Source organism: Bufo gargarizans, chromosome 5 (genome assembly GCF_014858855.1).
Source record: "Bufo gargarizans isolate SCDJY-AF-19 chromosome 5, ASM1485885v1, whole genome shotgun sequence".
Classification (NCBI taxonomy): Eukaryota; Metazoa; Chordata; class Amphibia; order Anura; family Bufonidae; genus Bufo; species Bufo gargarizans.
Window position 1 is genome coordinate 99,417,956 of NC_058084.1, and position 17,148 is coordinate 99,435,103.

At 43.2% G+C, this 17,148-nt stretch overlaps 1 protein-coding gene across 1 annotated transcript in view; it reads right to left on the reverse strand.

Annotated features, from left to right (window-relative positions):
- The window catches only part of SNTG1 (syntrophin gamma 1), a 367,362-nt gene that overhangs the window by 328,213 nt on the left and 22,001 nt on the right, over nt 1-17,148 (reverse strand). The window contains exon 2 of the mRNA XM_044294730.1: nt 9,316-9,370. Coding sequence (XP_044150665.1) covers nt 9,316-9,342 — 27 coding nt within the window. The 5' untranslated portion in view covers nt 9,343-9,370. The remainder of the gene's footprint in view (nt 1-9,315; nt 9,371-17,148) is intronic.

Below are 17,148 nucleotides of genomic sequence, written 5' to 3' on the forward strand. Positions count from 1 at the left end.
AATATGCCTTTTTACAGTGGTCACTAAGGGGCCGACATGAAACAAAGACAGATGCCTTCAGCTGCCAAGTGCACATGCAGCAGGTCAACTAGTTTCATAGGTACAAATCTGCTGACAGATGCTTTTTAAAAATGTAGAATGTTGAAACAATGGAGTTTTTTTTTAGCTGTTGTTTTTTTCTATAGGTAAAATAAAAACGGAAAACAACAGCATTCTGACACTTGTTTTGAAAAAAAAAAAAAAAGTACTAAAAAACTGCACAAAAACTACAAAACTACATAAAAGACGCCAGACCTGATTCTTGTATGTAGGGCTCCTAAATTTAATGTTAACCATTGCTACACAATCCCACTAATGAAATATTTACCCAGTTATCGCAAGTTAGACTGCAGAAGGAATTATCTCTGGAAGGTGTAGAAAGCTTAACTTTCCCTTAATGTTCTTATCTTGCTGGACCTCATGCATGACATTAATTGTAGTTAGTTCAACCTACTGCCTGTGATACTACCAATTTTAATTGGTGATTAGCTCAATACCACTGTGTGTGCTCTCAGGGTATGATATCTGAAAACAATCTTTTAGAGAGTAGTTGGGTCATTAACTTTCAATCAGATTCCCCTTGTGACTCAGGAACATTCCTTGAGCTGTGAAACCTCAACTCAAGACATTTTCTGTCATCTTCTGTCACCTTTTTTGCCAAACAGAAGAGCAATCCAGTAACTCACAGATCAAGATGTCCTGCCTTACCTTTCCTCTTGTTTTGGGTTATCCTGAGATGAAAATCATGTGACCAACTTTGAAAAATAAAATAATAAAGGTTTTCTTTTTTTTTCAAAGTCGGTCTTCTTGGGCATCTTGGGGTATCGCAAGCCAAGAAGAACAGTAATAAATGCAACATCTGTGTACTAGTAAGGCTACTTTCACACTAGCGTTTGGGGCTCCGCTTGTGAGTTCCGTTCAAAGGCACTCACAAGCGGCCCCGAACGCTTCCGTCCAGCCCTAATGCATTCTGAGTGGATGCGGATCCGCTCAGAATGCCTCAGTCTGGCAGCGTTCAGCCTCTGCTCCGCTCAGCAGGCGGACACCTGAACGCTGCTTGCAGCGTTCGGGTGTCCGCCTGGCCGTGCGGAGGCAAACGGATCCGTCCAGACTTACAATGTAAGTCAATGGGGACGGATCCGTTTGAATATGACACACTATGGCTCAATTTTCAAACGGATCCGTCCCCCATTGACTTTCAATGTAAAGTCTGGATGGATCCGTCTGAGGCTACTTTGCAACTAAATTTTTTTTACAATATAATGCAGACGGATCCGTTCTGAACGGATCCACCGTCTGCATTATATGAGCGGATCCGTCTCAGACGGATCCGCTCTGAACGCAAGTGTGAAAGTAGCCTAAATGGCAATACATGCAATGGGGATACTGTGAAATGGATATATTTTATTTTGATCTGCTTTAAAGGGGTTGTCCGACAATAAATATTTTTCCATCCAGCACCTGGATCTGAATACGTTTGTACAGTAATTTAGCATAGCCACTGAGTTACTCAATTAAATGTATTTGTCTAGAGCCACCTCTTGTTTTTTCATTTTTTTTCTTTGTCTAGCTCATTCAGATAGCCGCACATGCTCAGTTTCATCTTTCAACTGCCTCATGAGTTCTGATATGGAGAGAGCTGCAGCAGAATGGACCCACGAGCTGAGGCAGAAAATACACTTCCCATGAGCTGTCACCTTGATATAAATCTAGCAGAGCAATGAATTTAGAGATATATGGATCCATGTGAGGTACAGGGCTGGTTCTAGCTTTGTTAGAAAAAGATTGTTATGTACTATACAATGTCTGATTTTCATTACATTACCTAACTCAACGGGATAACCCCTTTAAAGACCACAAATGTCCTATTTTAACAACCTTAACCCTATTGTTTTAGAATATTAATTCCCTCCCAATATCAGGGAGCATATTCTCCACCCATGTACTCCTTACTAGTGTTGATTGAGCACCAAAGTGCTTGGGTGCTCTGGTCGAACACATCGGGATGCATAATAGAAGTCAATGGAAGAAACAAACCATTAAACCAGGCACCCTCTGCTCTGAAGAGTGAAGGGTGCCTGGTTCATAGAAAAAGGTCAGAAATTGATGGAAACACCACTGAAATGATTAGGGAACAGCGTGGGGAGGGTGTCTGAATGCATCTTGGACTACCAAGTCGCTGCTGGAAACAGTTTTGTCCGAGTAGTATGCCACTTTTACAGACTGACACTATTATGCACAAAACCAAAGATAAAATTGATTTTAGAGGAAAAATTGTTAGGAACATCCTTTCCTGTATATTTACTTGTATATAAAGTGAAAGTGCTGCCAAAAATTACAAGGAAGAGGCACTTCAATACAACCTGTATATCACATAATGGAGGGCCTCATTCATATTGTGGTACAATTGTTCAGGTAGTGGGACTCCTACACTCATGAAGCCTATGCACTAAGTGAAAGGGCTTCCAAAAATTACAAGGAATTTGAGGTATAGGCCTGCTGGAGAGCTGACCCTGTAAAACATTATATGCGAGGGCCTGCAGGTGAGCTGGCCCTCTAAAAGATTGAAGTTAAGGGAATGCTGGTTAGCTGACAGTCTAAAACATTATATGCAAGGACCTGCAGGTGAGCTGACCCTCTAAAAGATTGTAGGTGAGGGCCTGCTGGTGAACTGACCCTGTAAAACATTACATGCGAGGGCCTGCAGGTGAGCTGACCCTCTAAAAGGTTGTAGGTGAGGGCCTGTAGGTGAGCTTACCCTGTAAAACATTATATGTGTGGGCCTGCAGGTGAGCTGACCCTGTAAAAGATTGTAGGTGAGGGCCTGCTGGTGAGTTGACACTTAAAAAATTATATGCCAGGGCCTGCAGGTGAGCTGACCCTTTAAAACATTATATGCGTGGGCCTACAGGTGAGCTTACCCTGTTAAAGCTTGTAGGTGAGGGCCTGCTGGTGATCTGATTTTCTAAAAATTATATGCCAGGGCCTGCAGGTGAGCTGACCATGTAAAACATTATAGGTGAGGGCCTGCTGGCGATTTGACCCTCTAAAAAATTATATGCAAGGGCCTGCTGGTTAGCTTACCTTGTAAAACATTATATGCAAGGGCCTGCAGGTGAGCTGACCCTGTAAAATATCATAGATTAGGGCCGGCTGGCGATCGGACCCTCTAAAAAACATTATATGCGTGGACCTGCAGGTGAGTTGACCCCGTAAAATAATGTAGTTGAGGGCCTGCTGGTGAGATGACCCTCTAAACAATTATATGCAAGGCCATGCAGGTGACCTGACCCTTAAAAAAATTATATGCGAGGGCCTGCCAGTGAGCTGACCCTGTAAAACATTAGATGTGAGGGCATATATGCGAGGGCATTATATGCGACGAATAAGCATGTTGATATGATGGAAGAGAAGGAGAAGGATGAGAAAAGGAAGATTCTAACATATCCCCCTATTTGTGGTGGAAGGGGTGCATGGAAATACAGTGTATTCAGTACATTATAAACAAAACATTTAAAGAGCCTTTATGTTCAGCCGCTTTCCTCTGGTGGAGTCGAGAAGTCAGGGGCAATCCAGGCCTTGTTCATTTTTATAAGAGTCAACCTGTCAACATTTTCAGTTGACAGGCGGATACGCTTATCTGTTATAATGCCACCAGCGGCACTAAATACCTATTCAGACAAAACACTGGCGGCAGGGCAGGCCAGCACATCCAAGACGTAGAGCACCAATTCGTGCCACATGTACATCTTGGAAACCCAGTAGTTGTAAGGCACAGAGGGATCATTGAGGACGCTGACACGGTCTGCTATGTACTCCTTCGCTATCTTCCAAAATGTTTCCCTCCTTGTGACAGTAGGCCGCGCATCAGGGTGAGGGTGCTGGTGGGGTGTCCTAAAACTCTCCCAGGCTTTGGAGAGTGTTGTCCTGCCTCTGTTGGAACTGCTGTGTGTTCTCCTTGTCTCCCCTCCTCGGTTGCCCAAGGAACTACGTACTCTGCAGCCAGAGTTGTCAAATGTAAATTTTGGATCAATTTTTTGCTGGTATATCGCGCGGGTCTTGGGAAAGGCAGCCTAATGCCGAATGCACATGGCCGTGGAACACGGACGTGAGCGGTCCGTGGTATCCCGGCCTTGTATCCTGCTGACCGCAGGAGCGCACACTGTCATTGGTTGCTATGATGCTGTTCGCCTTATGCCGCTGCACTAAAGTAATACACTTGCATAATCTATACGAGTGTATTACTGTAGTGCAACGGCGGCATGAAGCGCACGGCTTCATAGAAACCAATGGTGCTGTGCGCTCCTCCTATCAGCAGGATGCCAGGCCGGGATACCACGGACCGCTCACGTCCGTGTTCCACGGCCGTGTGCATTCGGCCTAACATGAAGTCAGCCATGTGTGCCAGAGTACCAACAGACAAGACTTCACTGTAATCATCAGGAGGATCACTCTCAATCTCCTCATCCTCTTCCTCCTCTTCTGCCCATCCATGCAGAACAGATGGAATTAACCTCTGTAGCGGAGGCAACCGTCTTCTGATCCTCCTCCTCTTCATTGTCCAATACGCGCTGGGAAGACAAACTGAGGTTGGTCTGGCTATTACCCTGCCTAATGTCTTCTTCCATTTCCACCTCTTCCACAGCGTTTGAGTAGACACAGATACACAGATATCTGTGTTGATTCCTCAAAGTTTCTTAAAACCTCACAGAGTTCAGACATCCATGCCTACTCCTCGCTTGTGAACAGCGAAAGCTGACTGGAAAGGCGACGACCATGTTGCACCTAGTATTCCACTATTGCCATCTGCTGCTCACAAAGCCTGGCCAACATGTGGAACGTGGAGTTTCAGTGCATGCTCACGTCGCACAACAGCCGGTGAGCTGGCAATTTCAAGCGCTACTGCAGTGTTGACAAACCGGCTGAAGCTGCTGATGACTTGCAAAAATGTGCACACACGCGGCGCACATTCACCAGTAGCTCAGTCAAATTGGGGTAGATTTTGAGAAACCGCTGAACCACTAAGTTTTACGACGTTGGCTAGGCATGAGATGTGTGTGAGCTTGCCGAGCTCCAAGCCACCATTAAGTTACGGCTATTATCAGACAATCCCGTGCCTGGTTGTAGGTTGAGTGGCGAGAGCCACAGCTCAGTCTGGTCTCTTATCCTCTGCCATAGCTCTGCGGCGGTTAGCTGTTTGTCCCCTAAGCATATCAGTCTTAGTACGGCCTGTTGACGCTTACCCATTGCAGTGCTACACTGATTCCAGCTACCGACTGATGGCTGACTGGTGCTGCACACGGATAATTCAGAGGTGGAAGTGGAGGAGGAGGTGGAGGAGGAGAAGTGGGGGTTGGAGCTAATAATATTGGCGGAATGATTCTGGCGGAAACACTGATCAATGTAGGGCCCGCAATCTCCTTGGCGTTAGTAGCACCTGTGCCTTCCCAAGGTACGACTCTCTCCCGGCTTTCACCACATTCACCCAGTGTGCCATCAGGGAAATATAGCGTTCCTGGCCGAATGCACTTGTCCATGTGTCCGTGGTTAAGTGGACCTTCCCAGTAACTGCATTGGTCAGGGCACATGTGATGTTACGGGACTCATGTTGGTGTAAGGCGGGCACGCCAAACTTTGAAAAATAGTGGCGGCTGGGCACTTAGTAACGAAAGACGGCCGCCAACATCAGGCTGCGGAAGGCCTGAGTGTCCACAAGCCTAAAGGGCAATATTTCTAGGGCCAGAAATTTGGAAAGCTTTGCATTTAGTGCTATGGCCTGTAGGTGGGTGGCTGGGTATTTGCGCTTAAGTTCAAAGGCCTGGGGTAAGGATATTTGGATGCTGCGCTGGGACATGGAAGTGGATGTGGTCACTGATGGTGCTTGCAAAGGTCCAGGTGCAGGGCGGGAGGCATCCGGGCTTGCGCCTTTGACAAGGTATTGGCCAGCACATAACAAAGGGGAAGAGGAGGCAGTGATGTGACCCGCAGACACAGATTGTGGACTCAGATGTTCGGCCCACTTATTACGGTGCTCGGATGCCATGTGGCGGTTCATGCTGGTGGTGGTGAGGTTGCTAGTGTTCACGCCCTGGTTCATTTTGGTACGGCACAGGTTGCAAACTGTTATTCTTTTGTCGTCCTCACTTTCCTCAAAAGAGCACCATGCAGCAAAACACCTACCCCTTGGCAAGGGAGATTTCTGCAAGGGGGTGCTCCATGGAAGAGTTGCGAGCCTGTTTGGTGTGGCCCAGAAAAAGGACACTGGATGTCACAGATATTTTTTGGATGCGCACACTTTAGGCTACTTTCACACTCGCGTTCAGAGCGGATCCGTCTGGTATCTGCACAGACGGATCCGCACCTATAATGCCAACCATGGTATCCGTTCAGACCGGATCCGTCTTCATTATATTTAAGAAAAAAGTCTAAGTCCAATTTGTAGTCAGACGGATCCGTCCAGACTTTACATTGAAAGTCAATGGGGGACGGATCCGTTTGAAATTGCACCATATTGTGTCAACGTCAAACGGATCTGTCCCCATTGGCTTACATTGTAAGTCTGGACTGATCCGTTTGGCTCCGAACGGCCAGGCGGACACCAAAACGCTGCAAGCAGCGTTTGGGTGTCCGCCTCCTGAGCGGAACTGAGGCGAAACAGAGCCATACTGATGCATTCTGAGCGGATCCTTATCCACTCAGAATGCATTGGAGATGTACAGATCCGTTCGGGGCCGCTTGTGAGAGCCTTCAAACGGAACTCACAAGCGGAACCCCGAACGCAAGTGTGAAAGTAGCCTTACACTGGAGATGTGGTGCAGCTTATGTTAATGTCAGAAGCGGACACCGTCTATTGAAAAAGAACACTGGATGTCACAGATATTTTTTTGATGCACACACTTTACACAGGAGAACTGGCGCAGCTAATGTCACTGTCCGCAGCGAACACTGTCTATGGAAAAAGTACACTGGATTTCACAGATATTTTTTGGATGCACACACTTTACACTGCAGATGTGGCGCAGCTAATGTCAATGTCAGAAGCGGACACCGTCTATGGAAAAAGTACACTGGATATTTTTTGGATGCGCACACTTTACACTGGAGATGTGGTGCAGCTAATGTCACTGTCTGCAGCGGACACCATCTTCGGAAAAAGTCACAAATATTTTTGGGATGTGCACATTTTACACGGGAGATGTGTCGCAGCTAATGTCGCTGTCTGCAGCGTCCTAACTATTGTACGCTATTTAGCGCAGGATGTGCTAAAAATAGATATTGCTGCCACACACAATAGTCCTTAGAAGTACTTTTGGGTCTGTAAAGTTTTAGCAATTTAGTTCAGGATGCACTAAAAATGTAGATTGCTGCTGCCACACACAATAGTCCTTAAAAGGACTTTTGGGTAGCTGAATTTTTTTTTTTCTTAAGTCACTCCCTCCACTGTCTGTCCGTTCCTCAGCATAGCTTTCCCTGACAAAGAATGAGCCTAACACGGCCAATGTTCCGGCCAGCCAATCGCTTTAATGCCAGCAGCCAGCATTACAGTGACGGCAGTACTTATTAGTGTTGAGCGCGAATATTCGAATATCGAATTTTTTTCGCGAATATCGGCACTTCGCTAATTCGCGAATATTTCGAATATAGTGATATAAATTCGATATTTCGAATATTCGTTTTTTTTTTTTTTTTTTTAGTGTTATATTTTTTTCTTTCCCACTTCCCTAAAGTTGTTCTTACCTGTCCTTTGGATTCCTGGCTTCCTGGCTGCTCCAGTCAGTGCCCGTTGCCGCTTCTGCCGACTTCCATGCTCATGGAGCGTCCCCATCACCATGGGAACATCTCCATATACTAGAATGTACTGTCGGATTTGAGAATTACGTTGAAATCGCAATTCGATTTTTTCAAGTTATAATAATCGAATTTCGATTTTAACTTAGCACTGCTATATGCCATATTAGTTAGCCTAATATGGCATATAGCAGTGCTAAGTTAAAATCGAAATTCGATTATTATAACTTGAAAAAATCGAATTGCAATTTCAATAGGAGAGTAGCCTTTAAGTTAAAATCGAAATTCGATTATTTAAATCGCATATTAATCGCGATAACAAGAATAATGACGAATATTCGATTTCGACGAATATAAAACGAATATTCTATCGAATATTCGCGAATTTCGTCGAAATCGAATATGGCACCTGCCGCTCATCACTAGTACTTATCTGCATGTTTATTGGCTGCGTAGCAGCTAAGAAACGTGCGGGGCGGAGACTCAAGCTTTGCGCTCGAGCACATGCATGTCGCCATGTGCCGAGCATTGAGATGCTCGAGCCGAACTGGTGTTTGGCCGAGCATGCTCGATCATCACTACTCCTTACCACTAAATTTGCCATTACAAGGCATCAGAAAAGCCCTAACATTCCAGTTACTGGAAATTATAGCAAAAATAAACAGTATTTTCTCTTTTCAAAAAGACCATACCTATCCTAAATGTGAAAAAAGTGTGGGTCAGTTGGATCCAAAAGTCAAACTACATACTAACTGAAGGTATTTGCAGTAAGAGTAATCAAACCTTGGATAGTCATAAATCAGATATAGTAGTAGCAAAAATGACACAAGAATAGTGGAGACGTGTGCAGGCTCAGAGCTCACGTACCATGCTGAGGCTATTGACTAGCTGGCAATGGTTACGTGCAGGGAGTCAGCAAACTTCTAACCAGGTGTAGATTGGAAATGTCAGGGACGAATTCATGATGCAGTAACCGGACAACCAGAACGGGTGATTTATTATTATTATTATTTTTTTATTCACACACCATGACTGGAGGCTATCTCCTATTTTTCTTAGGGTAGTAGACAACCCCTTTAATGCTATTGTTTTGCAGCACTGTGGTCTTGAGTTCTAATCTGGCTATGGCACTATCTTGCACCAACGCCGTCGCTTTTCCCGCCTCCAACAATGGACAATAATTAGGCAACAGGTTTCGATTACATTGCCTTACTGTACAGTATAGGTGTTTAGTAAGTGAATGCATTCTTTGTAATGCACTACAGTATATGTTTACATTGTATCACTTTAAAAAAAAAGTAAAAGAAAAATATACAATAAAATATTGAAAGGTCAATTGTAGGAATAATTTCCAAAAAAAAGTCTCACTCAGTATGACCTAATACATGAATACATGGTGAGTAATTGTACATTATCACAGTACAGATCATCAGAACAAAACAGTTTTCTACTTCAACTTTTGAATGTGTAATGTAACTTACTACCTACCTCATCACATGTCGTCCGGAAATCCATATGCCGTAGCACAGATAGGAATATTTGTCTTAAAAAAAAAGGAACAAGAAGTTACCATGACAGATGTATGCTTTGTAGGTATTAACAATACAGTTTAATTTCTCAGAAAATTAAATTCTCATTTAATAATAATTGGCAGAGACAAGGAGGTGAGATAGGTTATAGCTACGTAAGAGTGGATTTCATTTTCTGTGTCTCAAAGAAGATAGTTTATGTGGATGAATATGACAAGTCACTAGATTTATGTGGTGGTTGCTCTCACAGTCTATGGTCATAATGTCTATGGTTTATTGTTTGTTTCTTGTACTCTTTAACCCCTTCAGGACCCAGCCATTTTTTACCTTAAGGACCAGGCCATTTTTAGCAAATCTGACATGTATCACTTTATGTGGTAATAACTTTAAAAAGCTTTTACTTATCCAGGCCATTCTGAGATTTTTTTTCTTGGCACATATTGTACTTCATGACAGTGGTAAAATTAAGTTAAAAATATTTTTTATTTATAAACAAATACCAAATTTACCAAAAATTTGAAAAAATTATCAAATTAGAAAATTTCATTTTCTCTACTAATATAATATACACTCACCTAAAGAATTATTAGGAACACCATACTAATACGGTGTTGGACCCCCTTTTGCCTTCAGAACTGCCTTAATTCTACGTGGCATTGATTCAACAAGGTGCTGATAGCATTCTTTAGAAATGTTGGCCCATATTGATAGGATAGCATCTTGCAGTTGATGGAGATTTGAGGGATGCACATACAGGGCACAATGCTCCCGTTACACCACATGCCAAAGATGCTCTATTGGGTTGAGATCTGGTGACTGTGGGGGCCATTTTAGTACAGTGAACTCATTGTCATGTTCAAGAAACCAATTTGAAATGATTTGAGCTTTGTGACATGGTGCATTATCCTGCTGGAAGTAGCCATCAGAGGATGGGTACATGGTGGTCATGAAAGGATGGACATGGTCAGAAACAATGCTCAGGTAGCCCGTGGCATTGAAACAATGGCCAATTGGCACTAAGGGGCCTAAAGTGTGCCCAGAAAACATCCCCCACACCATTACACCACCACCACCAGCCTGCACAGTGGTAACAAGGCATGATGGATGCATGTTCTCATTCTGTTTATGCCAAATTTGGACTCTACCATTTGAATGTCTCAACAGAAATCGAGACTCATCAGACCAGGCAACATTTTTCCAGTCTTCAACAGTCCAATTTTGGTTAGCTCGTGCAAATTGTAGCCTCTTTTTCCTATTTGTAGTGGAGATGAGTGGTACCCGGTGGGGTCTTCTGCTGTTGTAGCCCATCCGCCTCAAGGTTGTGCGTGTTGGGGCTTCACAAATGCTTTGCTGCATACCTCGGTTGTAACGAGTGGTTATTGCTCTTCTATCAGCTTGCATCAGTCGGCCTATTCTCCTCTGACTTCTAGCATCAACAAGGGATTTTTTGCCCACAGGACTGCCGCATACTGGATGTTTTTCCCTTTTCACACCATTCTTTGTAAACCCTAGAAATGGTTGTGTGTGAAAATCCTAGTAACAGAGCAGATTGTGAAATACTCAGACTGGCACCAACAACAATGCCATGCTCAAAATTGCTTAAATCACCTTTCTTTCCCATTCTGACATTCAGTTTGGAGTTCAGGAGATTGTCTTGACCAGGACCACAACCCTACATGCATTGAAGCAACTGCCATGTGATTGGTTGACTAGATAATCGCATTAATGAGAAATAGAACAGGAGTTCCTAATAATTCTTTAGGTGAGTGTATAGTAATAACTCCAAAAATAGTTACTACCTTACATTCCCCATATGTCTACTTCATAATTATATCATTTTGTGAATGCCATTTTATTTTTGGGGGACGTTAGAAGGCTTAGAAGTTTAGAAGCAAATCTTGAAATTTTTCAGAAAATTTTCAAAACCCACTTTTTAAGGACCAGTTCAGGTATGAAGTCACTTTGCAAGGCTTACATAATAGAAACCACCCACAAATGACCCCATTTTACAAACTACAACCCTCAACGTATTCAAGACTGATTTTACAAACTTTGGTAACCCTTTAGGTGTTCCACAAGAATTAAAGAAAAATGGAGATGACATTTTAGAATTTCACTTTTTTAACAGATTTTCCATTTTAGTCCATTTTTTCCAGTAACAAAGCAAGGGTTAATAGCCAAACAAAACTCAGTATTTATTGCCCTGATGCTGTAGTTTACAGAAACACCCCATATGTGGCCATAAACTGCTGTACGGCCACACGGCAGGGCGCAGAAGGCAAGGAACGCCATATGGTTTTTGGAAGGCAGATTTCACTTGAATAATGTCACATTTAAAGACCCCCTGATACACCCCTAGAGTAGAAACTCCCAAAAAATGACCCAATTTTGGAAACTACAGGATAAGGTAGCAGTTTTGTTGGTACTATTTTAGGGTACATATGATTTGTGGTTGCTCTATATTACACTTTTTGTGAGGCAAGGTAACACAAAATAGCTGTTTTGGCACTTTTTTTTTATTTACAGTGTTCATCTGACAGGTTAGATCATGTGGTATTTTTATAGAGCAGCTTGTTACAGATGCGACAATACCAAATAGTTTTTTGTTTGCTTGTTTCAGTTTTACATAATAAAGCATATTTTTTTTTTTTAATGATTTTTTTGTGTCTCCATATTCTAAAAGCCATAGTTTTTTTTTTTTTTGTTTGTCTCATGTAGGGGCTCATTTTTTGCGGGATGATTGGTACCCTTTTGGGGTGCTTATGACTTTTTTATCGCTTGGAATTACACTTTTTGTGATGTAAGGTGACAAAAAATGGCCTTTTTAACACACTTTATATTTTATTTATTTATTTATTTTTACGATGTTCACCTAAGGGGTTATGTCATGTGACATTTGTATAGAGCTGGTTGTTAGGGACGCAGCGATACCTAATATGCATACTTTTTTATTGACTTCACTTTAACACAATAATAGCATTTTAGAGAAAAACAGTTTTTGTGTCTCCATTTTCTGAAAGCCATATTTTTTTTCTTTTTGGGCGACGGTCTCATGTGGGGGCTAATTTTTTGCGGGATGAGGTGCCGGTTTGATTGGTACCATTTTGGGATACATACACCTTTTTCGATCACTTTTAATACCTTTTTTTGGGAAGTAGGGGTGGGCAAAATGTCAATTCCATCATACTTTTTCATTTTTTTAATGGTGTTCATCGTGCGGGGAAAGTAACATGACCCTTTCATAGATCAGGTCGTTTCAAACGTGGTGATATCAAACATGTGTAGTATATTTTATTTTTTAAATGTTTAATCAATTATTAATATGTGACTATAAGAAGAAAAAGAAATTAGATTTTTTTTTTACTTTTTTTTTTACCCAGACCCACATGGTTCTTGCATATCCAGTGGGTCTGATGCCTCTATAATACACTGCAGTACACTATATAGAGTACTGCAGTGTATTGTGACTTTACACAGCTTGATAAGTCTCCTGCCTTTAGCAGATCAGGCTTAGCTATACCATGGCAAGCCGGAAGCCTGTCAAGGCGTCTGTTTTCCATGGTAACCATCGGACCGCTGCCACAGCAGTGCAGTGCCTGATGGGTGAGGGAGGGAGCCCCCTCCCTCTGTGAACCCGTCAAGCATGGGGTCACTACAGCAGTGGCCCCATGGGAGAGGGAGGGAGCTTACTCCTTGGTAACCCTTACCATACAGCGGCATGGAAGGGGTTAAACGGCTGACATCCACCGATGTCAGTAGTTTCAAACATAGTGTCAGCTGTGTGCTGACACGCTGATAACTGCTCTGGCTATCCTTGAAAATGGGGGAGGGGAGCGGGAATCACGCACCTGCTTGGACGCTCGGCCATCCTGAAATTTGGGGGGCAGTTCAGGAGCTGTGGGGGGGGGGGGGGTTTAATGACATTATTTTATATATATATATACATATATAACATGATTCTAATGCCCACAGTCTGCAGACATAGTGACAGTTTAATGCCATGACATGTATACTCATCATGGAGCACCAAGTAGCAGTGCTCCATGACGGGTAGGGGTTAATGTATAAAATGTATACATTCTAAGGGAGTCATTTACTAAGGCCTCTTTCACACTTGCGTTGTCCGGATCCGGCGTGTACTCCACTAGCCGGAATTACACGCCGGATCCGGAAAAACGCAAGTGTACTGAAAGCATTTGAAGACAGATCCGTCTTCAAAATGCTTTCAGTGTTACTATGGCAGCCAGGATGCTATTAAAGTCCTGGTTGCCATAGTAGGAGCGGGGAGCGGGGGAGCGGTATACTTACAGTCCGCGCGGCTCCCAGGGCGCTCCAGAGTGACGTCAGAGCGCCCCATGCGCATGGATGACGTGCCATGCGATCACGTCATCCATGTGCGTGGGGCGCCCTGACGTCACTGCGGAGCGCCCCGGGAGCCGCACGGATGGTAAGTATACTGCTCCCCCGCTCCCCACTACACTTTACCATGGCTGCCAGGACTTTAGCGTCCCGGCAGCAATGGTAACCATTCAGAAAAAGCTAAACGTCGGATCCGGCAATGCACCTAAACGACGTTTAACTTAAGGCCGGATCCGGATCAATGCCTTTCAATGGGCATTAATTCCGGATCCGGCCTTGCAGCAAGTCTTCAGGATTTTTGGCCGGAGCAAAAAGCGCAGCATGCTGCAGTATTTTCTCCGGCCAAAAAACGTTCCGTTCCGGAACTGAAGACATCCTGATGCATCCTGAACGGATTTCACTCCATTCAGAATGCATTAGGATAAAACTGATCAGGATTCTTCCGGCATAGAGCCCCGACGACGGAACTCTATGCCGGAAGAAAAGAACGCAGGTGTGAAAGAGCCCTAAGATGAAATATGTCAAAATTAGGTGTATTTTAGCCGCTCACAGGAGACATTTCATTCACATTTTCTACACTTTGTTTAGTCCTCGAAAAAAATGGTCTAAATGTAAGAAAGCAAGGAAGCTGCCTTAAATTTAGAACTAGTGCTGGATGTGCTGAAGTAATGGAGAGGCAAGTGCTTCTTCATAACTTCGGTGGATCCACTGCCAGCTATGGGGCTTTATTAATAAATGTGCCTCTAAATGTCTTGTTTTCTGGATTAATTTTTGTTGTCAATCATTTAGGATCCATATTAAAAAAATAAAATAAAAATTTTTTGCTTCAAAATAACCAACAAACATCTAATTTATTGTTACAATTTTGTGCATTTAATTACAGGTAAGTAATAAATGTGTATATGTAACCAATATAAAATTGTAAATGGAGAGAGGTTGATGTGAAGCTGACGTCTCAAGAGATCTCTAATGTTGTTTTGGTTTATTACATTCCGGTCTAAGGTTGCATTCATACAGCTGTCAGATATGTCATATTTTTTTGTGCCAAGAACAGGACTGGATCCCACCGGATGAATCAAGGAAACATTTTTGAAAGGATATTTGGAAAAGGTTTCTCTGCTTTGCTCTGATGGGTTCCAATCCTGTTCTTGTCAAAAAATCAATGGCTCGCAAATGCAGCCTTATTACATCATCTAAAAGTGGGCTAAAGCTATTTTTCTTTGAGGTGTAATTTTTTGGAGTACTAATCACTGATAAAAATAACCATGAACTGTCCAATAGTATGAAATTGTTCAAACATGGAATAAAAAAAGTGGAAGACGAGTCAGCATCTTGCTGGAATGTAATATTTGGAGATGGCTGGGTATAACAAATCTTAACATTCAGCATTAAATGCTCATATAGTCTGATGACATCTTGGAAAAAACGGTTTGCATTTTAAACTGGAGTTTCACATATTGACAATTTATTGAATGCCAAAAAGTTATCCTCATCATAAAGTGAGATTGATTTCTATGGATTAGTCATTGTTGTTTAGTTTTTTGTTTTTTTGCAGGCTACTGTAGCTTTAATTTTAGCTAAAACATATTCCTACTATAGTAAGAATTTACGATTCCAATAGTTTTGACGGATAATCCATGCAAAAAAACAAAGTTAGACCATCACCTTAGAACAATATAAAATAAAGTACAGGTGTGCGCTACCATGACTGCAATGCAAAAGCAATTAAACACAATATGCAGCAGCACATTGCACCATTCACAAAGATGTGTGCAAACAATGGAGACATGGATAAATCTGAATTGCATTACTGCTATACTTACTATATGGAAATTAGAAGCTATGAGCGTATATAACATTAACCCCTTAAGGACATAGGACGTACCGGTACGCCCTATTTCCCGAGTCCTTAAGGACCAAGGACGTACCGGTACGTCCTGACTTTAAAATCGGCATTCCGGCGCCGCAGGGGTTAATTTGAACAGGATGCCGGCTGAAATCATTCAGCCGGCATCCTGTTAAAACGCCAGGGGGGGTCATGTGACCCCCCCGTGTCGGCGATCGCAGCAAACCGCAGGTCAATTCAGACCTGCGGTTTGCTGCGCTTTTTGCAGTTTCTGATCCCCGCGGTCCCTGACCGCGGGGATCAGAAACTTTAGAGTGCCTAAAATCAATATAGTACACCCCCCCCTGCACCCCTGCATGATTTGATGGCGGCGGGTGGTGCAGGGGGGGTGTCACAGGCGGTGGGGGCGTTGCGGGAGGCGGGCGGTGCGGCAGGCGGGATCGCGATCCCCCGCCCGCCTCCTATTGCGTAATCGTTGGTGTACAGTGGGTATACCAGGGTGCCAGCACATTGCTGGCACCCTGGTATAAACGGCTGACATCGTTGATGCGATGTCAGCCGTTTAACCCTTTCCATACAGCGGTCCGTACGGACCGCTGTATGGAAAAGGTTAACAGTAAGAGGGAGCTCCCTCCCTCTCCGATCGGGGGGCTGCTGTGCCTTTGCAGCCCCCCGATGGGAGAGGGAGAGAGCCCCCAGAAAGCCCCCCCAGAGCCCCGTCCTTACCCTTCCCCGTCTGCGCAGTTCTGACCATAACTGAGCAGACAGGGAAGGTTCCCATGGCAACAGGACGCCTGCTCAGGCGTCCTGCTGTCCATGGTGCTGAACAGATCTGTGCTGAAAGCATAGATCTGTTCAGTGTAAGTAAAATACAGTACAGAAACCTATATAGGTTCTGTACTGTATTTTACAGACATCAGACCCACTGGATCTTCAAGAACCAAGTAGGTCTGAGTCAAAAAATAAAAAAAATAAGTGAAAAAAGTTAAGATAAAAAAAAAAATACATTTATCACTGAATAAAAATTAAAAAAATAAAATAAACTACACATATTAGGTATCGCTGCGTCCGTGACAACCTGTTCTATAAAATTACCACATGATCTGACCTGTCAGATGAATGTTGTAAATAACAAAAAAAAAACGTGCCAAAAAAGCTATTTCTTGTTACCTTGCCGCACAAAAAGTGTAATATAGAGCAACCAAAAATCATATCTACCCTGAACTAGTACCAACAATACTGCCACCCTATTCCGTACTTTCTAAAATGGGGTCACTTTTTTGGAGTTTCTACTCTAGGAGTGCATCAGGGGGGCTTCAAATGGGACATGGTGTCAAAAAACCAGTCCAGCAAAATCTGCCTTCCAAAAACCATGTGGCATTCCTTTCCTTCTGCGCCCTGCCGTTTGCCCGTACAGCGGTCTACAACCACATATGAGGTGTTTGGCTGTTAACCCTTGCTTTGTAACTGGAAAAAAAATATTAAAATGGAAAATCTGCCAAAAAAGTGAAATTTTGAAATTGTATCTCTATTTTCCATTAAATCTTGTGCAACACCTAAAGGGTTAACAAAGTTTGTAAAATCAGT